The sequence below is a fragment of the Lathamus discolor genome, chromosome 14 (assembly GCF_037157495.1).
Source record: "Lathamus discolor isolate bLatDis1 chromosome 14, bLatDis1.hap1, whole genome shotgun sequence".
Taxonomy (NCBI): Eukaryota; Metazoa; Chordata; class Aves; order Psittaciformes; family Psittacidae; genus Lathamus; species Lathamus discolor.
The window spans coordinates 8860307-8884007 of NC_088897.1; the positions used below are offsets into that span (position 1 = coordinate 8860307).

Below are 23701 nucleotides of genomic sequence, written 5' to 3' on the forward strand. Positions count from 1 at the left end.
TTTATGTTCTGCAAGTCGTCTGCGAGGTTCTCTTTCACGGATCAGCTACCAAAGGTACAACATCATTAACTATATTCAAACAAGGATCCAGCCAAATCTCAGGGAAACATCAGCTGCCAAGTAAGACTTCTTGAAAAGCTTTTGTACATAAGATGCTGAGATGCCACCCCATCTCACAAAGATGTTTACCTTCAGAAGTTTGAGTGTCTCCCTTTAAGCGAAGACTGCTGTCCACACAGTCCATAGCTCTCCGTAAAGACAGGCTGCCTGCTGCTCCAGAGCGAATAGTTTTGGGTGAGTTACTTTTCTTACTTGAAGCTGCAAAAATATTTTAAGATGTGAGAAGTGTTCAGTCAGAGTGCTGCAGCACTCTGCCTTTCTGCTTAAAGTGAAGTTAAGCTTCATTTTAGTCTCTACGCTCATTAACTCCCAGTCCTGCACAAAACTCACTCCTCATCCTTCCTGTCAAAGACGTGAGCTAGAGGGAAGCTTGGCTAGCTACACATGTGGCCAAGACTATACTAAGTAATGTTCACTTGTCTTACCCCAAGATACCCTTAAGAAAGCCACTATCCAGATTCCTTCAGCCATCACGATGAGAGTGTAAAGGATTAAGGGGAACCCAAACCATCCCTTCAGCTCTTAAATTCAAAGTCGAGTGTAACAAAGGACCTTGAAAGCAAGAGTGAGAGACAGGTTATGGGACTCTCAGAGTTTACCACTTCCCAAATGAACCATTCTTGGAGCACGTGATACTGTGGATCCTGCCACAGAAACTCCTCCAGGTAGAGGAACAGAGCAACGCTAACTGGAACAGCAAATCCAAGTTTTGCAGTCACCCCTTAGAGGCGAGGGATCCAGGCTTCAAAACCAGAAGATTGCTCCTGTTTTACAGAGCACCACAAGCCTAATCCTCTCCTCCTACCCGGTGCCTTAGTAACTTTTGAGGAATGAGGCATTCACTAAAGAAAGAGGTGGCATTAAAAACCACACAACAAACAAAAGCTAGCACTTCCACTGAAGTGGGCTGGGCCTTCCACATCTTACTGATGGCAGAGTTCAGGGCTCCAAACTTTAACTTTTTCTTTCAGAGAAGAAATTCTCTGCTCTGTGGGACTGACGAAACACAGAACAGATATTTGCTGGAGCTGCTGCTTTGCAGGTCAGTATTAAAAGGGATGGAGAGAAATAGAACTGTTCTACCAGTTCTTTAGTCTGCTCATGTGTATAATGTATTTCTTACTCATCTTGGGTCCAAAATGATTCAAGTAATAACTTGAATCAAAACTCAGAAGGCTGCAAAAATCATCTCTCCCAGGCAACAGGGAAGTTGAGAGAGAATTAACAACTAGTGCTTTTATTCAGGATCATAAGCAGCAGAGTACTTGCATAGCCTTCATGCTGGCATCCAAAAGATTTCACACTGGCTTACCAGCTCTGCCACTACGACCCAGTGACAGAACCTGAACAGACAGGGCCCTCTCTGAAAGAGGTCACCTGTCAAAAGGCAAAGCCTCTCCCAGGGGAGCCTTGGCAAGATTTCAAGTTATTAAAGTATAACAAATCTGGAATGTTTTAATTTTGCTCACTGGCAAACATCAGGAAACATCCTCAAGTTCATAGAATGGCCAGACACAGAGCAGCAGCCAACAGGAAATGACCTCCAGGTAGGATCAATTCAATGCTTGAACAGTTCGATGCAGAACTCTGAAGTTTACTAAGAAGTTTACTGCATTAGGTGTGTTACTGGCTGTGGAGCGAAAGTTTTGGTGCCTTTACCAAGAAAGGCTGAAGCCAGCTTCAGTAACATTTACTGAAATGTTTACTAAAAATGTTTAGTAAAATTACATTACTAACATTTACTGAAAGTAAGGCAGTGCAGGTTTTAGGCTTCTGTATTCTTATAGCTGAACTTGAGCATGAGTAACTATAAGAAGTCTACTTCAAATGCCTGGATATATAAAAACACCTATACAACCGACATCGAAAGGGTGATGTTTAATGCACTTACAATTCCTTATGTAACAACTGGTAACTGAAGACTTTGTCAGTAGCTCCATTCCTATTTCTTGCAGCTTGCTGCAGCTTTCTGTTCCACAGGCAGCTAAAGCGCCTTGCTCAATGGAGAAGAAGGTGGGCTGCCCATCACACGAGCCAGGGTTGCTGCTTCTCACTTCTGACAGCTGGTTTTTCACATCAGACATTTTGCTTCGAACTTCAGCCATCTGCGTTTTGAGCCTTTTCAGCATCTTCAAGTCAGGGGGCACGCGCCACATCGCCTGGTGCCTCCGCTGGTCTCGATCTTTTAGAGAATAGGATGATGCTTTACCAAAGGAAAGTTAACACAACAGGTAAGTAACGCTGTTTTCACATAAACACACGCATCTATTTTTAGCAGCTGTAAGAATTCTACCTTTTGCCCTGATATAAAAACGAGGGACAGACATTCTTTAACCATATTCAGGTTGCATGCACTGCACAGCTACCAGGACAGGTTTCCATTCCCTGCCTGTCATAGAAGGCCCCAGAATGTGCTCGCTGGAAGAAGCAAGGCTCCCAATACTAATGCATGAATTTTGATGGCAACTGAGCTGCTCCTCTATGTTGCCAGACCAGCTTCAGTTCACAAGCCTGGATGGCAGTCAAATTTGTTACACATTTCTGTAACACTTGCTGAGTGCCTGTCCAAGATTCTCATACCACCAACACAACACCCCATTAACACAGAGAACTCACAGAAATATGCAACTGGGGAAGGAATCCCCTTAAGTACCTAACACCAGAAGATCAGGTTGAGCAGCTAATACCCAAGTAAGGCTGTGTGCTGCTCAGGCAGAATTAGATCACATTTGATGTTTATTTGAACCATTATGAATTCTGTAAATGTTTCACTGCAAATTCAGCTGTTCAAACCATAAAGCCAAGTGGCTCTTGGAAACCTTCACCTTAGGAGGTGAAGTCTGGCAAAATCCAAATGTAGCAGCTTTCTCTTAGTTGACTGACCTGAATAAGCTCTGGGAACAGTCAAACCTTAAGGGAACCTCAGCAAAACCAACAATTTCAGCTGTGCAGTGAGTAGCTAAAGATGACAAGGAAGCCATTTAACACAACAGACCTTTATCTTGCTCAAGCAGGACAGCACCAAATGCAACGCCCATGCCTAAGGTCCTTTTATCTCAGCCTTTTTCCAGCCAGAACAGAACTGAGACTTACAGTTCATGTGCTGCCTCCCCTTTTTGTACCCACAGAAGGGACTTCCATGTTTGGAAGCATGGATTACAGTCAGCTGAAAACTCATCTGACTGTTTACACGGCAACATTTTAAAAGCTAATCACAAAGGAACAAATAATTTCAGCCAGCTTTCAGATTCAGTACCAGCAATGTCATCACTGCAGCCAAAGCAAGAGTTTGGAGCAAATGGACCATTATTATTTCTCTTCTGTTCTATTAAGTCACCAAACGGTTGTTTCAGAATAACCTGAAATAAGATGTTGTGGTAGTGGGCCAGCTACCTTCAAGTAAGTGTTAATCATGATAAATGTATCACTGAGGTTTGATCTAATTTTAATTCTTCACTAGTAAGAGAAACAAGCAGCCTTCAGCAACAGCCAGGGGTGCTGGCAATTGACAGCTAACTGCTTTTGCTGCACATGAAGTTAATCTCTTTTTTTGGTTGAAGGGTCTTAACTGTACCACAGACTCTCTTCCAAGTCTTCAATTATTTAAATACCATCACTGTTTTTGGCTCTCAATATTTTGATCCATGTTTCTTCCACATGTGCTTTTCCAGCTTCACTACCACACACATTTTTCCTAGTTTGGGTTTAAATGTCTTTTTCATACAAAAGCAAATTCCAGGATTTACTTCTTATCAGTATAAATTGTGCTCTTGGTACTCTCAGCTACCAAGTGTACAAACTGTGTGAGGCGAGAGGTGTAACTACTTCTGAAGCTGACAGCCATTTTGTGTTTTGTCTCTCAGCGCTAACCCCTTCTAGAAAATACCTTTCATTCATCTCCCACGTTTGCAGTCAAAGAAGCTGCATGAACTGCATCTCTACAAGGTTGCTGCACAAAACAGCCAAGGGTTCAGTCACATCCCCCAAGGAAACATGAGAAGGCCCTTCCCGATACACACTTCTGTTTCCAGTTGAGTCACGCTGTGTTCTCAAGCTGAGGTCAACCATTAAGGCAAAGAACATGTGAGGAGGCAGCAGGATGCAGCACTCTCATGAGCCCAGATGAGGATATGAAAGTGTAGCTTTCCATGAAAAGGGTTGCCTGTCATCTTTTTTTACTCCCTCCTCAAACTGCTTCTAACTCTGGGACTGCATTCCCAGAGACACTTCCAGGTTGGAATTAAATTAGAATGTGTATCAGATGTACAGTTACCTCTATTCTGCAGAAAAGAGGGAGGTGGACGTGGCTGAAGGCCCCAGAGGTTTTCCATTCCATTTCTATCTTTTAGATCCAGCAAGTGGATTAAAATTAAGGGATCTATATCTAGTAAACTGCTACTGGCTGTTGAGCCTAGGGCACTTCCTCCCCGCCTTGAAGGTCTTCCACTTGCACTGATGTAGCTGTGGCTAGTACCTAAGGAAGAGTTATAGAGAAAGAGTGTGTATACACAGGACACAGGTGACATTATTTCCTGCACACTTCATACCTTTTATGCAACTCTTAATAAATAGACTGGTAAACAAATCAATACAAAGAGCATTTATTCTGCTGACAGTACCAGCACTCAGACTGGAAAATAGCATAAGCAGGTGAATGCAAGAAGCTCAAGTGAAGAGACTGTGCTAGCTGTCACAAATGCTGTTACAAATTACTTTCTAAAACCTCCTAAATGAACGCTGTTTCTACAGCCACTGTGCTCCTTCTCTAACAGCCAGCCCTTCAGAAGGTAATAGGCGTGTCCCTCAGCTTTCTAGCTCACAAGATATTTTCAAGTAGCTTTGAAACAGCAGCTAAAAGCAAGACAGTTAAGGAACTGTGTCTTTCAAACACTCCCACAGCAGCACAAACATCACTGCCAGTGAACACCACTTCCAATATCTTTGCCATAAACAAATACACTCCATATACACTTATTTCTTTCAGAATCTTATCAACCTATGGCTAATTTGGGCTATAATCATCTCTAGGCTTCAATTAATCTTAGAGCACCTTTCCATTATTGCATTTACAATGTATTTCTGCTTGACTTGTAAGGATTCTTCACTTAATTCCCTCCACATCCTCCAGGTTTTACAGTGCACTAAAACCCAAGTGAACGTGTCACACATTCAGAGGCCACACAGGCATCAGTACAAACTGTTCATCAGGCTACTTTTGATCAGAATGGAAGGCATTTCAAGAGGCAGAAAAACCTCCCTCTAAACTTACACATAATTTTTTAAACAAGCACATTCAGAAGATTTCTCCCCCTTTCTCTATTGAACCAATGAAACATTTCTGCTACACTGCAATAATCAGTATGAACCACATGATGCAGCATTTCCAAAAATAGAAATGCCTGCAGAACACGCAGCTTGGCGTCACTTCCAAGAACAGAAGAGGAATCCAGCAGCATTTTGCATATATGGGAATTCTGAAGGCTGTTTTTCATACCTGATGCTCCAGGACTAGCAGCGGCCGCTGCATCCTCCATCAGATCGCCTTCTTCCAACTCCATATTACTGCTATATTCCACATCATTTTCTCCAGACCTTAGGAGATGATTGGGTGGAAAAAAAGAAATATAATTATTCTCTTTTTTCAGCTCTTCTTAGACATTATGGCACATACCTTGAAAACATTAAACACAGTAAATAGTATTTTCTGCATCCCAAGCTACGTAAACTGAACAAATAAAAACAAAGGGTGACTGACTTGCTATCCGAGTCCAAAAGTGCCATGCGTATCTAAACTGTAAAATATGATCCTGCAAACTTCTATATTTGTATGTGTTAACAACACATTCGTGTGTTTTAATGAAGAGTTTAGGATCTGACATAATCTCAGCTAAGAACCTTAAATTCTCTAGTTTAACTGTCCTCATTATCACTCTCCTACTACTTCAACACTTCCTAATACCAAACCTCTCTTTCGTTACAGTGAAGAAACAGATTCCTTAATAGTGTTTTGGGAAAGTACCTTCACAGACTATCACTTGTCAGACAGAACACAACACTAAACAAAATTTTAAGAGATCAGAAAGATGGTAACAAACTGACCAAAAATTCCAATGTTTAATGTTAACTCTACCAGCTTGTGTTGTTTGCAGATTAGGAAACAGCCTTCACATCACAATGGAGTCTACCCACACCCTTTGCTACAGCAAATCAATCAGTTTCCACTGGAATTAGGATTAACCTGTCAGACAAGGTGGTGATTTGAAAGGCTTTAGGTTACTTACATAGTCTCTTCATCAATATCATTTTCTTCAGTGTTACTAGTTGCTGTTGAACTAGCTGAAGAGCTGCTGCCATCAAGGTGGTTTACCTCATCTTCTCCAGCAAGATCTATATCCAAGTCACCATCAGAGAGCTCATGCTACAGGAAAAACAGAACAAACCAAAAGCTACTAAAACGAACTCTCTCCCCAGAGCATCATGCAGGAATTAGGAGGGTCTCAAAGCACAGTAAAAGCTGGTAAAACCCAGGGAAGCTGGATTTTTCAGCTGCAAAACTAAACTTGGAAACTTTTTTGTGGTGGGATCAATTAGATCTGCTTTGGAATCTCTCTCGTGTCATCTCTCGCTGCTAGCTGTTGAGCGTGTTGTCTCCTAATTCCACATAGAGGATAATAAATCTAATTCACAATTCATAAACTCACCTATGTCTCTACTGCTACCCTATCATAAAAAGCTACACATAAACAAAGAGGCAGGAAAAAGACAATTCCTACATTAAAGTCTTCATGCTGGATCTTCTCTTCCTCCTCTTCCTTGCTATCGCGCACTAATCCTGGAGCAGCAACATTCTCAAGCAGTGCTTCAGTGCTTTGTCCAGATTTCTTTGATCTCGATTCTGGACCATCATCATTCTGGGGACTCAGATGAGTGTCTGGAGGTGAAATGCCTCGTGATTTCTGGGTCCGGGAAAGTTCAATTGCAAGCCTCTGAAATATTAGCAGGATACACATTAGAGGGATATACAGAGAAGACAACAATGAAGCATCAAATCAAGTACGTTTGTTGACTTGCATATATATTATTTTAATAACACCCAATATCAAACTACCAATAGCAACCCAAATAAACACAACTGTCAAATGTGAACACTGAAACCTAAACCAGGTAATTACTTGTAAGTAAAAGGTGATTTTTAGAGTAGTATAGATCCCACTTACTTCTTTAAGGTTATTTATTTGTTGGATATAACTTGTCTGAGCAGCTTCTAATTGAGCAATGTACCAGTGTTGATCTCGGCACTTTTGGAAGAAGGTTGGCGAGCGCACCTGAAACCTTCAAAGGAACATTTGGAAAGGGATTTTTAAGATTTTCTTCTTTGTTTTTTTGTGCCCCCCCCAAAATTCTAAAATCCCTACATAAAAATATTACCCAACCTGAAATAGAGTGATAAAATAAACTTAACAATGTCCTTCCATACTCAGTATCCTGAGCACACTGAAGGGCAACAGGAAGTATTCTGAAGGGCAGTTATACAAGAGGTATTTATCTTTACAAACCAACACTAACAACATTAACACACTACAAAGCATTCAGCAGGAGCAAGAGTAGGACTGTACAGAGAGTATTTGAAATAGATGGATAAAGCTTCTGTATTTTGTCTTAACACTGCAACTCCCATTGACAGAATTAGTTCTCTTAAATTACAGACTTCCTTTATTCCCAAAGTTCTCCTATGATCACTACAACTGTTTCTGAAAAGGGGCAGAAAACAGCCTTTTCCTTTAAATCAATTAGCTACAGATCCCTAACCCAGGCTTCTTAGTGCCAAACATAGCTACTTCTCAAAGAAAGAGATATAGTTTACACAACTCCCTTCAGCACATTCTCTTTAAAGCTTATGACACTCAAACCCATTTATGGCAAAACATGTCACAATTATTTTAAATTCAATTACTTAATTATTTCCCCTTTCAGCTGCAGGTGTGATACTTTGTGAAATGATAGCAGCAAAGAGCCCCGCTAAGTTGCCTTCCTTACCTTAGGATCACAGTGTCATTTTGCCTGTTTAAATAGCCTTCATTGGCTAGCAAGTCCAAACGAAAGAACCTGTTGTAACCCCAGCATTCTCCAACTTCAAAATCAGAGGCAAACTCTCGAATTATGTTTTTGGTGGGATCGTTGGTGGACTGGTGAACCATTTCTACACGGTACTCATACCTACACAGGGGAAAATCACAGGTATTAATACCAAAATAAAGACACTGGAACTGCTGGATGCACCAAGTTTAACAGAACCATGCTTCCTGGGAGACTCACAGGCCCAGCTGAAGAAGTGGTTTGGTCTGGCAATTTTACTGAACACTTATATAAACAGTACAGCAGGGGATAAAAGTGGTAACAGTGAGAATGGTAAACCAACTTTAGGGTTGACTACTAGGGGACAGATGCTCTTCTCTGTTGTTTTGACAGCTAGCTTTTTATCTTGAGAAAGCTACCGAATAACAACTTTCAGTTATTATCTTTGGGTGCGATTCAAAGCTTCTGGACAACAGAAGCCCTGCTGTTCTTTTCAAGAGGACTCTGCATCAGTCCCCAGCAACACTACAGAACTTCAGATCATTCTTTGCAAACCTCTCCAGATGTTTTGCCTGTTAAAAAGAAAAAAAAAAAAAAAAAGAAAAAGAAATCAAACCAGCTGCTCTTACTAGAGGTTTACTTACTTGGATGTCTCTGGCAATCCAGCGGACAGCTCCAAGAACACAGACAGGTAGTAGCCCCGTACCACACCATTTCCATCCTTGAAATAAATGGAGAGATAAATTGATTAAAATATGAAAGCAAAAACCAGAAAAGCAAAACACCTTGACATACCCTTGAAGTTGAGAAAGCAGCTTCAGTCAATAGAGAATTTGCAACAGCACTTTACTTTGTATGATACAGTTTTGATTTTAATCTTCTGTGACCTGGAAGTCTTACTGGAACCTGAATCAACAAGGTGTTTGCATCTCAGATATAAATCTCAAAACAGAGCTTTAATTACTCTATTAACACTTTAAGGCTTCAAGTAAGTGGAAGACTGAACAGACAATTTATGTAACAAATAGAAAAGGCAGAAAAAAGCTCATAAAATCTACTTAGCAGTTTATTATATTCCAGTTCTTCTCAAATTCTCCACATTAAACCAGCTCAGGTTAAACATTAGTTCTGAAATATTTTCCATACAGCTGCATTTCAAAGCTACTTGGTATTTGAAATGAGTCATTTCTTTACAAAAAACATGCAATGTGAAAAAGTTAGGTCAGTTAACTGAGAAACAATATTAGAATCAAGTAGAAAACAAGAAAAAACATGGCAAAACCTCCATCACACTCACCTTCATCAAGGATGAAGAATGGCTCAACTTGAATCCTCTAGGTTGAAGAAACATTTTAACTTACCATTTAAAAAAGAAATTTAATGCCTTCTGACAGCACACCTTATGTTGTCAATCCTGAGTTTACAATACTCTGAAAGATTACACAGGGGTCCACCTCTGCACCCCAGAAATACAAATTCTATGCAAACATGGGCTTAACAGATGAATCCAGTTCTCTGAAGATGCCATGTCAACCACTAACAAACAAAACCTGCACTCCACCACTAAACACATACTTCTCCAAACACAGCTGCAGTAGCAGCCAGAGCTTCCTTGAAGCACTGACCTGGCTATTGGACTGCAAAAAGATCCCACCTTGTGGGTTAACATTCCAACCCTGACAAAGATACTGCTTCAGAAATCTGACTATTCAGCTCACTGGAAGGACATTAGTACAACACACACATTTTAGCATGTATTCTCAGCATCTGAGAATTGGATGCACGGTAAAACAGATTCATCTTCAACTAATACTTCGTTCTCTTCCCAACTGCCCAAATAAGTACTATTCATAAACATAAATATTTTAAGTTATTCTATACTTCAGTTCTGCAGGGAACATCTACAAAAAACAGCCAAAAATAGTAAAAATATCTATTACAGTTCCTATGGCATATTAGTAAGACCTTTTTTAATTGCTTTTAAATTAACCAGATTAACTACACATAGAATGTTCAGGCTGCATATCTGGAAGCAGAGCAGGAATACTCCTATGGTTTGTGATCAACTCTACAACCTTACTACATTCTTTTGATACAGCTTTTTATACACAACATGAAAAGATACTAACTGATGTTTCTTTACAAGAGAAGCACACAAATGCTGCTGAAGTGTTTTGGGTGGGGTAATGACTCTAGTTGAAAGCATAACTCACTGGATAAACTTTTAATCTCCAGCAAAGTCCTGACACTTGCAGAGGTGGACTGTACACAGGATCTGCTCGCTGGCGCAATGTACTATTGAGAAAGGAGAAAAAACATTTGCTATTGGGACAAAGCAAAACCCTCCATAAAACAGTAAGCTGCACTCACACACTTTTACACACTAGAACCATCCTTCTTGCTGCACAGAGCATGTAGCAGCACAAGGCCCGTGCAGAATGTTAAGTGTCCATACAAGTATATGTGTTACTTATATAATAACCCAATCCTTTTTAAAAAGGGAAAAAATTGCCTTTGCTATGGAAAATCCTCTTAGCTAACAGTTTAGCTAGAGTTAATTGTTTGCCTGGTAACTGAGATTTTTGATTGAATTCTTTCCTATAGCTTAGTTCATATCTGACTGTTTTCTGCAGAGACAATTCTGTGTTCTGAAGACTACTACTCATGTACAGAAGAAACAGAAAAAGCTTCTCAATATTCACAGTAATTCAAAATACATTCTTACCTGAAGTTTTCCAAGATAAATGTAGTTGAGTCATAGGCTGGAACCAATTCACTAAGGGGAAGGAGAGATGTAAATATATTAGAGTTGAATAACATAATGTTAAAAATCCCAACTTTTGGAATCTCCAGAAGCATTTAAGATGAATTAGGTGACCAGAGCCACTGAAATTCACTAGGACTATACAATGGGTTAGTTCAGTACTTCTGAAAATTCCATTTATAAGCCTTCTCTCCACTACCTCTCCATGTGATAGCTCACAATAAACCAAATATTTAATGTAATGAAGGGAAAAGCAACCAAAGTATTTAAGAGGATTTGCCCTTTTATATGTGATTGCTAATAATCTTTTAATGTGGTGAATTTTTAACGTAAAACTCCTTGATAGTTCTAGAAAGGATGAAACTACTGCATGGCTGAAAGCACTAGGCTCAAATGGTTTGTGTTTCCGAGCAAGAGATACCTAAATGTTCATTTTCCAATGGCAGGAAGATTTAAACTCCCTTTAGAGAGTCATTTAATTATTCTTTTCAGAAAACATGCCAGGAAAAGAGTTTTGAGATTGACTTTAAAAGCAAGCTGAACCAATTTTTGCTAGAGAAGACAAAATTATTTGAAGAATTCTTTCAAGACTTCTCCTACCTTCAATTCTTTTGAGACATTTTTCAGCCAGCTAGCCTAAACTCTCAACAGAATTCCCGAGAACCCAGCACCAGCAGCACTCTCTTTATGAAGAATTGTGCTATGAAGTGGTTTTGGCTATATATTGTGAATTAAGGTGTTGTGCAGAGGCATCTCATGAGAACCTTGCAATTATATACTCAGGGATCCAATAATAACAGAAAAAGGACAAATCAGTAAACTAAGTGTAAAAGAGAAAAGAAACTGTTGCTGCAAGCCACTGTTGTGACTCCCCAGCAGGGACTACACACATAAAATAAGCCCTGCCAGAACAGAAAAGCCTACTTGCGGCACAGGTTACTAACAGGAGTAATTAAGCAGTTAAAAATTTTCAGTGTATAAGCCTGGACCCAAATTCAGTCAGAGATACTAGGTTTAACACAGAAATGGACAAAATCACCTTACTCCCCAGATTACCAATGCCACAGCTCATATTGTTGAGAAGGTATCAGGCAACCTCTTCACCAGCCGCCTATCATTTACTCTCTCAAATTCTCCTCTTAAAATACAGTGGCACTCTCCTGTCGTAACTTTACAAAAGGCTGAGGTACATAATACACTTACCTCCCAGATTAGGCATGTCCTCCTCCATACAGCGGTACAGCAAAGTGAGTAGAGATATTCTCCTCTAATTTACTCCACACATTTTTTAACTAGCAAAAGAAACCTTTGCAAGATGACTTTCAAGTTTAAACAAAGTATTTGCAGTGCTGACCTTGTGAAGTCTGGGGGGACAGGAGTGGTGACAAATGAAGCCATAGGCTTCCGATGAACCTGCTGGAACATCATCAGGATCTCCGAACTTTTGGAGATCAACTCACTCTTACTGCACGATCGTAACTAGGGGGAAAAAAAAGAAGGAAAAACGTTAGTAGAAACCATAGATTTTGACCATTTTTGGTTTTAAAAAATAAATTGCCTGTCTGTTACAGCTTCAGAAAGATTACCCACAATGCAATGTAAAATGCAGCTTGGAAGGTTCTGGTTCTTTAGGGTTTTTCATTTGTTTGGGGTTTATTTACCTTAAAACTATCAACTCCTAAGATGAAGAATTTGTCTACAACAGCCGATGGTCACGTGTTCTAAAATTTCTGTTAGGAAGTTGAAATGGATATTCTAACTCTGTGTCACTCCTAGGCCTATGCAACCCAGTTGGGAAGTTCTGAATATTTAAGGCTTCAAAATCCCACAGTGAAAGTTACAGCAACTACCATGTACTTCACTTAGGTTGAACTAATTTATATAGAAGATGTCTGATTAATACCAAGTCACATCTGTTACGGTGTTTGGGCAATAAAAAGCAGATCAATCTGGAAATGACGCTTAATTAGACACTAGGATAATCTGCCAAATGCATCACAACACAGCGATAAAAGCTCCTGTGATATTAAATGGTTCTTTTAGGTTTTAGTTATTCCTTTCTAATGTTCTAATGTTACACGAATAACTAGTACTGGATTTTCTAAACCTCTTTACTGAAAGAGACAAATATACTCCGCTTCTTAATTATACTTTAAATGTTGGAAAAACATATCAGATTTACATTTCAAGCTTTGTCAGGCTGAAGCGAGACTAATACGTACATTTTTTAAAGTCACATTGTTGCTATGAGCTCTTCAAATAATTCTATCACAAAAAAGACCATGAAGTTCAAAGGCCCTCTTGACAAAGACACGTATGATGACTTTAAATAAGCAGTGGAGACCTACACAGTTGCCACATGTTTGCATGTTCTCACTTTTTTGTTTTCAGTTAGTATGTTTTTCCTCCTATTTGCAGGGAGGAGAGGTTATGTTTCACTAACACTGATTTATTAATATTTTAAAGGGGCTTTTTTCTGAAAAAGAGAAGCTGACCTGTAGAGCTGCATACTCACTGTGGTTCAGGATTTAAAACATCCTCATTCGGGATGCAATATATGCAGCTTCACAGAGAGCTCTCAACAAACAGACAGCAAATATATATATTATGTATATAAATAAAACTAAATAAATAAATACGTAAAATATCTTCTTGGAAAGACAGATGGACAGAAATAAACAGCTAGAACCAGTTCAGTTTTCCTCAAAAGCAGAGAAACAAAACACTTCTGTTTATTCTCAATTTATAGCCACCACTATTCATACACACTTGACAGCAGCAGAACTAACAGAATCTAACAGACTAACAGACCTACACCACCTAAATGCCTCAAGTTCAAACTACAACAGAAAGGATTTGCAATGTTACATTCACCAAACATGTATCTGTGTAGTTTTCTAGGATACTGCTATCAATCCCTGTACTAGTTTTTCAAGCAACTTTTTTAAGAAGAAATTGTGTAACCTGAGACCACTTAAATGAAAAGATACCCTCAAAAATATACATCAATTGACAGCTTAAAAATAAATTAAATAAGGAAGGCTGACTGAGGAGGAATCTGACTGAGGGAGGGATCTGTGTAACACAACATTTCAGCTCTTTTCATAATCACCTGATGTTCTACTTCTTGAAGCAGGGATTCCAGAAGTTCAGTTTCTTGAGTAAGTGACGTCTTTTGACCTGTTTAAAGAGAAGACAACATGTTTAAAGAAAAAAAAAACCACCCCGTAACTCACTGGATTTTAAGAAACTGAGCTTTTTCTTTTTTTTTTTTTTCCCCTCTTTTTTTTTCTTTTTTTTCCCCTGGAAGCTGATCCAAAACCTAGTAAGGTAAAGAATTTCTAAATATACCAAGGTTGATTGAGAAAGCATTTTAAAAGTAAACCTACATTTTTAATTAGAGCTGTAGTAAAGAACTCACTTGAGGTTAAGTCAGTAATGAATCATTCTGTGTCCCAGAAATGGCAAGTCTGTTGTTCTGGGGTGCTTTTTTGGACATAAAATAAAAAAAGACAGGTTTGACTTCACTTCCATCACACATTACACACCTGAAGAGTATGGCAGCTGTTAGAAAAAAGGTGTTACATGAACAAAATGTTAACCTGTACATACAAATAATGATGATATTTACTACAGCTTTAAAACTGATCTTTAACCAGTACACACTAACTCAAATCTTGTGACCAATTACTGTATTCAACAGAGGCACAAAGTAGGTATGAATCCTGGATTCAATTCAAAGCAAACATTTTAAGGTACTGACATGTATTTGAAGACGTACTTGAAACATCGTTAGCATCTATCTGTTATATTGTTTTGGTTTTAATAAAAATGATCTAAGAGAATAAACACAAGCATTATCAAAGCTAAGAACGTTTTCCAAGCACAAACATTGCAGGTTTTCTTTGGGTGGGTGGCAGGGAGATGGGAGGCGTGTTCAAATGTGTGTGAAGATTTCAAGCATCAGAAATACATTTTCAGCACAACTATTTTACTGCCTTACTTTTATTTCCAAAATAAATACATAGATACAAGGTCAAGAATCTTTTCTCTGTGTACTTTAACCTACTCATTGTGTACCTTGCAAAAGTAAGGTCATAAGTGTAACATTTCAAGAGGGTCCAAAGAAAGATGTCACCATTACTATGTGCTCATTTCAATGCACCATGGAAAGGAAAGCACAGGTGGAATAATCAAGGCACAGATGCAAAATTAGCTGAGCAAAGCATGCACAGTTATAGCCAACTGCAGAATATTCTGTCCTTCTCACTGAAAGCTACACTTCATTTTCAGTAGTGCACCACCCGTCTTCTCACCTCAATACCAAAGTAGAGCTGAAGTGACCAGTCCCAGCTAGCAAAAGTGTCAGGAACCAAACAAGCAGCTCTGATTCCAGATGCCACGCTCCTCATTCGCAGACAAGGCTGCCTGTATGTATGGACTGAAGCGCTGGCTCACCAGACAGCTCATACAGACTATTCATTTTTTAAAATTTCATTAAAAGGAGCATATATATTACAAAGATGTCAAATCACAAAGATGGACATCTTGGCTAACCAAAATGATGGTATAGAAATATTCCAGGTGAAAGGAACTAAATATTTTCCAATTAGACAGAAATGTTCTCCAAGTTATTATACTGGAATTTCCAACAGAACTAACCAGGTTACATCTAACAACTTAGAACTGTATCACTGTAACTATGTGATTAATTAAAAGCTTTGCTGCAGGCAGAAATCTTCTAACAGTGCTTAATGTGCTTAAACACCATAATGTGTGTAAGGAGTCACACTTCCAGGGCACGAAAGTTTCTTAATAGATTTACACATAATTGATATGTTGTTCCCATGCATAAATACCTACCCATCAACGTTATAAGCTTATTCTTCAGCTGAGTGTCTAATCGGGCAATCATCATCTCCACTGCATTCCTGATTTCCCGAACTCGTTCATCCTTCGCACTACGCACTGCATCTACATTCCTCTCCTAAACCAGAGTTCAGGAAAAAACATGCACAAAATCAAAAGCTTCACACTTCTCCATGTTTCACTCTTTTACGTGTTGGCTCCATCCTTTCCTAACCTATCCTACAGTCCCCTCCAGCTCTATTCCTCTATGAGGGAAAAAAAAAGAAAATAATCCAGGTCTTACTGGAGCTCACTTATTTAGAATAAGAAAACAGGAATGTGGGTTTAGATGAATTGTATTACAGGCTGTTCCTGAAAATATCCTTTGACTTTTATGGAACACATAAGCGTGCCCTCTGGTGGGTGACCAAAGGTTAACAGTAAAGCTGAGCAACATTTTCTCATTGCATACAGATTCATCATACAGGAATTCTTTATAAAAGACTTTATTTAAATATGAATTTATAAATACAACTGCCATTTTCTCTTCCGTAATTTGAACAGTAAAGTTACCTTCTTGGTAACAAGAATAATGTGATAAAAATTATGCCCTTCACCCTGGGAGGTGAAAGCAACAATCCTCTATAAACATTTGGGGTTGGAACTAGATAATCTTAAGGTCCTTTCCAACCCTAACCATTCTATGATTCTACAAATACTTACAAAGAGCCCACATGGTGATGTAACAGTCACAAAAACTCTACTGAGACTTGTTTAAAAGAAACAACAAACCAACTGATTTGTGCAAAGAATACACGATAAATGTACCAGGATTCAGCAGAACACAAAAATAATCCTCCCTAGAATACAAGAAATTAATTCTCGGGATTTCCACTAAAAACTGCCAAAGCTGAACATGTCAATGTTTGGATATCTAACACATTTACCGCTATGGGGAAGAAAAAGGAGATACACAAACTCCAAATCTTTAACTGGTAAGCCGCTTTACAGACATCTTGTAAGCTCAAATATATACTCCTAAGAAAAGGAAAATGAGTTCTACCGGAAGCAACAGCTTCTGAACAGGTGCTGACAACACCACGAGCCTCTACAATGGTGTAATATTCCCATGCCTCTCTTTACAGTTACCCCTTGACAATGGTGTACTACAGGAAAACTTAACGTTATCTTGGATCGGTTTCTTACCACTTCTTGAACCAAACTGATCAATTCCATGAGTCTTCTCCTAAGCTTTACCACTTCTTCATTGACTTTTGTGACATGTTGCTCGTAGATTTCTGCCAGTGGCTTAAAAGTATGTCCTCCATGCTGTTAGAAAAAGAGGGGGAGCAGATGGAGAATAATAGAGCATCTCATTTTAACTTCATTCCACTCCTATTAAAGTACTGAAAGAGAGGGAAGAAAATCTCTTAGTGTACCACTCATTTTGGAAAAGTCCCAAAGCAGACTGTATGTAGGAAGTCTGTCCTTCGCTTCCCTTTGTAAGAAGTCATGAATTTGGCTTTTATAGCATCAAAGCTTCCTGTCAAGAGTCTCAACAGGCCCCCAAAGATAGACTGCTTCATTCACTGTGCATTTCTCTAATCAAATAACAACAGAAGGTTATTTATTTCTATTATTACTAAAACACCCTTCCCAAACAAAGGCAGCGCATTTTTAAACCACTTACATTCCAGCCAATGACAGCAGTCTCTCCTGGAAATATGCAACTGAAAGGAAAGAACTGTGCTAATAGAGCTTTGAAGATCCTCAGGATTACAGGCTAGAACATTTAAGTAATCTAAGAGTTACCTGCATTTTCTGAGAAAGACTTCTACCTTTGCCCATAAAGTTCCCACCACCCTCTCAAGTTCATGCAAGACATCATGAGGCTTACAACAAGGAAGGTAATTCTGACCTCATTTCAGCAAAAATTCAATTTGCTTCTCTACTTATAAACAGGAGGCATGCTTTTTAAACGTGACGTTCGTATTAAATTATAAATACACATACCACTACAATATTTGCGTGGCAGTTCAATTGCCGTTACAACAGTTTCACAGCATTTCTATTTCTTCAAAATGCTGGCAGACAGAATGCTTGCAGTCTCTTACTGCAGCACACCATGTGCACACAAGCAAGTCTCTTCTTACCATTCCTCCCCAAAGCGCACACTGATGACAGATACACTTCTTACAGGTCCAGCAGAAAACACTAAGTTTTTCATGATGACTTTCACACCTTAAAAAAACACACTCATATTATCAACAGAAAATAGCTACAAATTTTCTGCAAATTCAATTTAACATTTTCACTTGCTTTGCTGTCCAACACTGAGAGTAAAGATACCATCAGTGAATCAATCCCATTATTAAAGTCCTGATCATATGCTACCTAAAGTAACCACAGAGCAATGGCTCACAAGCTACTTGGACAAATCAATCTTTGGCATTTCTTAACGTTTCAGGAACGGCATCGACCAACAGATCAAACACACACCAGGACAGACCTCAAATACAGGCCTCTCCCTTCCTCCTCCATTAGGATTCACAAACTTGAGGAGGAGGTAGGCACAGGAACACATAATTGGTCCCTGTTCATTTATCAATGCTTCTTCTCACACTTTTCTCCTCCAAATCTCCAGAATGTATCTTAAAACACATAATAGGACTGCTAATGGGATAAAACCAGGAGAAAAGCCTGCTGATAAAGTTCTGAGAGTTGCTCCTTGGAAGAAAATATATCAGAAAACACAAGAGGCTCCAAAGACAAGGAAGGAAAGTGAACAGCAGTCACGTGGCAAATGTAGTAATAGAAGTGCTTTCTCTGAGACTTTGTATATTTTCTTTGATCTCAATCTGGATTTACCAATTACATTTTCACCCATGACTAGAAGACACCTTCTCAGAACAGCTTCTCTGCTTTTAGTTGCTGAGATACCAAATGAGCACCCACAGTCTTAATGGGACTGCCAAATGAACAAGCCATTGAGCGGAAACTTTTATTTCAGCTGTATGGTCACTAAGAAGGGCTAATAGCCTGAAGGAGTATTACCACCCTTCCCATTTCCTCTAGCTCTCATTTTAACTATACTGAGCAGAACAAGAAATAGTAGTTTTCTAGGCAAAGACACTGAAGAGTTTTTCTTGTTCCATTAAGTATGACAGAAATTAACTCCAACTTTTAGTCAAACAATGAGCACAGTTCAGCTTTTAAGTCAAAGTTATCGGTTTCTTCAGCTCCTTAGAATCAGGGAAATAAAAGCCTGCTTATATAACATGCTTTACGTGAAGAAAGCTCCATTTACTTGTCTTTCTCATTTTCTTCATGCTTTGTGAGATTGCAGAGTTGAAGTGTATCAAGCTGCTGTGTGACCTCTTCTGCCCAACGACAGTTTACAAGCTCTCGCAGCTGCAGGGGGGCTCTGCAAGAAGCATGGCATGGCTAGAGTTAGAGGAAGAACTCAGCTCCAGGACATAGAAGAGAAGCATAATTGACTTAATTCAGTTCATTGACTCTACACTGTGGGAAAAATTCATGGGCAAAAAAGTAGAAGCTCTACTAGTTATTCCAGGGAAAAAAAAAACAAAAAGCAAAGCAATGTTTGAAGTCAACATGGGGAACCCAAGAACTATTTCCAGATTTCTTCATAGACTCCTGGATAATGCTGGGCAAATAATTTTGTTTCTCAGTGCTTCTTCACTTTAGCACTTTAGAGCTATAGATCAAATACTTGAAAAGCTCAATATTTAAGAAGTTCCGTAGAAATGCTTGATTAACTGGGTTTAAGGACCTCCCTTTCCTTAGGGGAAAAGAATATGCTACCTTCCAATTTTTGGTCCATCAAGAGCTAGTATCGCTAAGTGCCCAGAAGTGCTAATTGAGGCCAAGGCTTGCACTAAAGAACACCCAAACCAAACAAGCATCACACTGTAGCTAAAAAAAAAAAAAAGAAAAAAAGAAGCGCACATTTCAGTCTGAAAACTAAAGTTTCTGGTCTCCGACTCTTGCAGGAATATACAGAGTTCTGAGGGGAACACCATCTACTCTTATTACACCAACTGCATGCACCGAAAACAGCAGTGTGACAGGGGAAGAATAAAGATCTTCCTTAGCTGGTCGCAAAACTAGAACATATTTTACAGTAAGCATTATAACAGAGTAAATTTTTATGGTAACAGCAGAGAGTCCTTAAAAAAAGATAAAAATAAAAACAAATCAAGCTTAAAACTTAGTGCAACCTGCACTGAAAAAAAAAAAAAAAAAAAAAAAAAAAAGAGATTGATCATAACAGGACAGTACACCCAATTCCTGGTAATTTCTTTCTGATACTAAAAATACCTTACCTACAATGAGGGCACTGAGCTCTTTGTTCCGTCAGCCAACGCTACGAAGGAAAAAGGAAAAACATTTTTAAAGAGACTGTAAAAAAAGAACTGCAAGCAAATACATTCTAGCACTAACTGGGCGGATTTTAAGATTTATAATTTAGCTGTTCCAACACTTAGTCACAAAGCAACCACTTTTCTTTAGATGTCAAAGGCATCCCAGTAAAAAATATACAGAGGATTCTGAGGTACCAAATATTCCATTAGAAACCACACATGTGGGGCAGACTCCCATAGCCACAGACTGAAGAGCGTGTTTCCACGAAAGAAAGCAAAAGATACAAGCCTAAATTTCAGTCTAAATTATACTCTTCAGGGTAACTTATTTCTTCCTCTTGGGCTATCTATACACATATTAGATACCTGTGGATCAAGGATCAAATCCACAAAGACCCTTCAAATCCTTCTCTTCCAGAAAGCTCCAAAGAGAAGTAGCTGAGGAAGGAACTTCACCTGCCCACTACAACTTACAAGTGTAAAAGCACAGCAGTTAATGGGCTTATATCTGTCAGCTCACTACTACATTTAAAGATTCTCATGAATAATCTCTCACCACCCAGCAACAATGTGCTAACATTCTTAATGTGTAACATGAAGCCTTCACCTATAGTTCTTGTCAGAGCTTTCAAAGCAAACGACTGCCTGTTCCAGTTTCTGGAAATATTACCAGAGAACTGAAAACCTCAGCTGAACCCTCTCCCACTGCACCTACAGCTTCCAGACTTGGAACTAAAGTGTTATACACTGGAAACCAGGACTTCATCAAAGAATTGGGATTCGGATGCTGCTTCAGCCTGCTGTATCAGGCTCTCTTGAGAAAGATTAAGCCTGTATCTGCTCACACTATACTAGTTTGGTAAGTACTCTACCACATCTCCGAGGTGACAAGAGGTGGTGTTACAATCTTCCAGTGCTCCATACTGAGATGCCAAGTCAGCATTTCATTCCTGTCCCAATTTTGTGTCTTCCAAACAGGTACCACTGACTCCCAAAAGATGCCACAGATGGGACCATTATATGTCTGCTTCTTTAAAGCAATTATCCAGATAGTCCCTATAATTAGCACCGCTGAATGCAATGCACAGCCTGCCTCATTTTCCCTAAGGAGTTGTAAAGGATCCTGAAAGGGAAACTGAAGAGCACAGGGCAGGAAAAAGGAATCCTTGGTGCACCAGGGAAACGGATAAGAAAGAATCAAGAACGTGTTCATAAGATCATTAAGTTTTAAGTCCATACATTTGCAAGAATAAACTATAATGAGGAAACTCACCCGAATACAACTGAAACAGCACAGCTTGGAGCAATGAGGACACAGGCGTGCATCACGCAATTTCTCCATACAAATAAAACATCGGAATACTTCAGCAATGCTCTGCAGAGGGTAGATTATCGCTACTGTTAAGCCGTATACTTCAAGCATATCAGAGTTGCATTTATTTCCCGGGCAGAGTGCCAGGTTTCATACACGCAGTCCCACTCCAAACAGCTACCAATAGCTCATCTTAGAGTCAAAACACCATGTCAAACACAGTGGCTCCCCCCTCCCCCGACTTCCTCCTACACTACACCAGCTCTTAGCACACATTTTGTAACACTGTCCTTCAAGGCACAGTTTCTTTGCTTGGCTCATCTTTTTTGACGTGGGCCTTTCTAGAGCCAAGATATCATCCCTGTTTGTGTTCACATGGGATTGAACAGATGCCAGAATAAACTGCTGCACCTGCAGATTCTAAGCACATGAGTTTCAATGTACCGGCACTAAACTAATTCAAAAGCATAGTAAGTGCATCTAGCTGTTACACAGAATGCTAATGAGATAGGTTGAACTGTTTGGGGCTTTCAGTTTTACTTTTATAACACTTACATTTCTTAAGGTCTACCATTAGCACTAGCTCCACAATGTCTACGCTCTCTCACACCTCATCTCATAATTCTCCAGCAAAAAAAGTATAATTTGACAAATTATCTGTTACTATCCCCATTTGAAGAGTGAAGCATTTTGTTCTAGCATACACCACCTCAGCTCTTTCCATTCCCAAAATCAGAAAGGTGCTTTGAAATACCAAGCTATCCTTACTTTCCATACTGATAAGATTTTGCACTGATAAGTTTCATGTTCTGTATTGTACAGGAGTAAGACCCCTTCTGGCTTTAACTACAGAATTCTGAGATTCTTCTGATGGGCTACTTTTTTTCCCCCAGAGTCGAACCCATATGAGCGCAGAAGCATTTCTTGAATTTACAGACACTACAGTATCTATCTCCCACACATTCGTGTCTTCTTTAATGGCTGCAAACCATTAAAACGCAGTACATGTATTTACAGGAAGTTATCACACACGGTCTTCTTAAATCCTGCCCCGGTTTGGCTCTTATTAATACGGACAACGGCAACGTGTACAAATTGCCCAGGGCATAGCCAAGCACCCCTGAGTGCTGTGCCGTCGCGCATGCCAGAGCAGCTTCCATCAGCGCCAGGTATCCATCCAACCCCTTTATTTCTAACCCGGACTCTGTAAAGCAACCGCGTGGCACTCCGAAATACCACCTCTTTACACCCCGCTTCCTTCCCACCGGCCCACCGGGCACACCGGAGCAGGACTCGGCACGATGCGCATCCCCGCCCGCGGCAGGGCTGCCATCCGCGTTCCACCTCCGGGACCGCCCACAGCTCCCAACCGCTCGGCCTCTCTCCCCTCACACAAGGGCGAGGGACCAGCCAGGGGCTCCGCGGCCGCGGCACCACGCGCCAGCCCTTCCCCGGCCCGTAAACAGCTCAGGCCGCACGGCACAGACCACACCGAGCAGGCCTGTCCCCGCCGCTCGCCGTCCCCCACGGAAGGGAAGGTGCCGCGGCCGCAGCGGCCCGTCCCCTCGGGCCCGGGGATGCGCACCGAGGACACCACGCCACCCCCAAGCCGCCCTGCCCGCCTCCCTGAGGCGGCGGGAGCGCAACAGCCGCCAGACCGCTCACCTCTACGCTCTGCTCGTCCATGGCCGCGGCCCCGCCGGGGAAGAAGATCCTCCCCGGCCACGCTCCTCACCACACTGCCCGCACCGGAACGGCGAAGCGGGGGGCAAGAGCCGCCGGGCAAGGACTGCGCGCAGGACCCCGGCCGGGCCGTGCCACAGCCCCGAGCAGCTCAACCGCTCCTCCCACTCCAACCGCCGCTGCACGGGCGGCGCCCAGCGAAGCCCCGCACTGCGCACGCGTGAGGCGGAGTGTCCGTGCTGCTGTTGCGCTCGTGGGGCCGTCGGCTCGGCAACGCTCGGGAGCCGCTCGGAGCGGAACCCGAGAGCGCCGAGGCTCCCGCGGATTCTCCTCAGGCTTGGTGCCCAGAGGAAATGGTTTCAGGAGCTCTGCAGAGCCCAGCCGCCTGCTGCTGGCTGTGCTGGCCCTGGGCGCTGGTGGCCACCAGCTCCCGTGGCGGCTGTGTTGTGCACACCACAGGGCGCGCTGAGCCCCGGGAGTGCTTGATGAGGACAAGTCTCAGGCTGGACACGG

General features: G+C 40.7%; 1 protein-coding gene across 12 annotated transcripts in view; it reads right to left on the reverse strand.

The window, feature by feature from the left end:
* Nucleotides 1–23383, reverse strand: part of TRIM37 (tripartite motif containing 37) — a 28951-nt gene extending 5568 nt beyond the window's left edge. For 7 of the 12 annotated variants that reach the window (XR_010615889.1, XR_010615888.1, XM_065694378.1 and 4 more), the window contains exons 1-20: nucleotides 23171–23383; nucleotides 21467–21568; nucleotides 20155–20195; nucleotides 19116–19232; nucleotides 17962–18049; nucleotides 17015–17137; nucleotides 15824–15947; nucleotides 14073–14140; nucleotides 12315–12439; nucleotides 10922–10972; nucleotides 10410–10491; nucleotides 8841–8917; nucleotides 8158–8337; nucleotides 7338–7452; nucleotides 6894–7106; nucleotides 6402–6538; nucleotides 5615–5712; nucleotides 4394–4594; nucleotides 2012–2323; nucleotides 190–318 (exon numbers count right to left, since the gene is read on the reverse strand). Coding sequence is in view for 10 of the 12 variants with exons in the window: in XM_065694378.1 (XP_065550450.1) it covers nucleotides 190–318; nucleotides 2012–2323; nucleotides 4394–4594; nucleotides 5615–5712; nucleotides 6402–6538; nucleotides 6894–7106; nucleotides 7338–7452; nucleotides 8158–8337; nucleotides 8841–8917; nucleotides 10410–10491; nucleotides 10922–10972; nucleotides 12315–12439; nucleotides 14073–14140; nucleotides 15824–15947; nucleotides 17015–17137; nucleotides 17962–18049; nucleotides 19116–19232; nucleotides 20155–20195; nucleotides 21467–21568; nucleotides 23171–23191 (2404 nt within the window). In the remaining 2 variants the exon portion in view is untranslated. Of the gene's footprint in view, nucleotides 1–189; nucleotides 319–2011; nucleotides 2324–4393; nucleotides 4595–5614; nucleotides 5713–6401; nucleotides 6539–6893; nucleotides 7107–7337; nucleotides 7453–8157; nucleotides 8338–8840; nucleotides 8918–10409; nucleotides 10492–10921; nucleotides 10973–12314; nucleotides 12440–14072; nucleotides 14141–15823; nucleotides 15948–17014; nucleotides 17138–17498; nucleotides 17539–17961; nucleotides 18050–19115; nucleotides 19233–20154; nucleotides 20196–21466; nucleotides 21569–23170 lie in introns of those variants that run through there. The other 5 variants (XM_065694379.1, XM_065694376.1, XM_065694380.1 and 2 more) reach the window with 3 other exon arrangements.
* Between the last annotated feature and the right edge of the window lie 318 nt (nucleotides 23384–23701).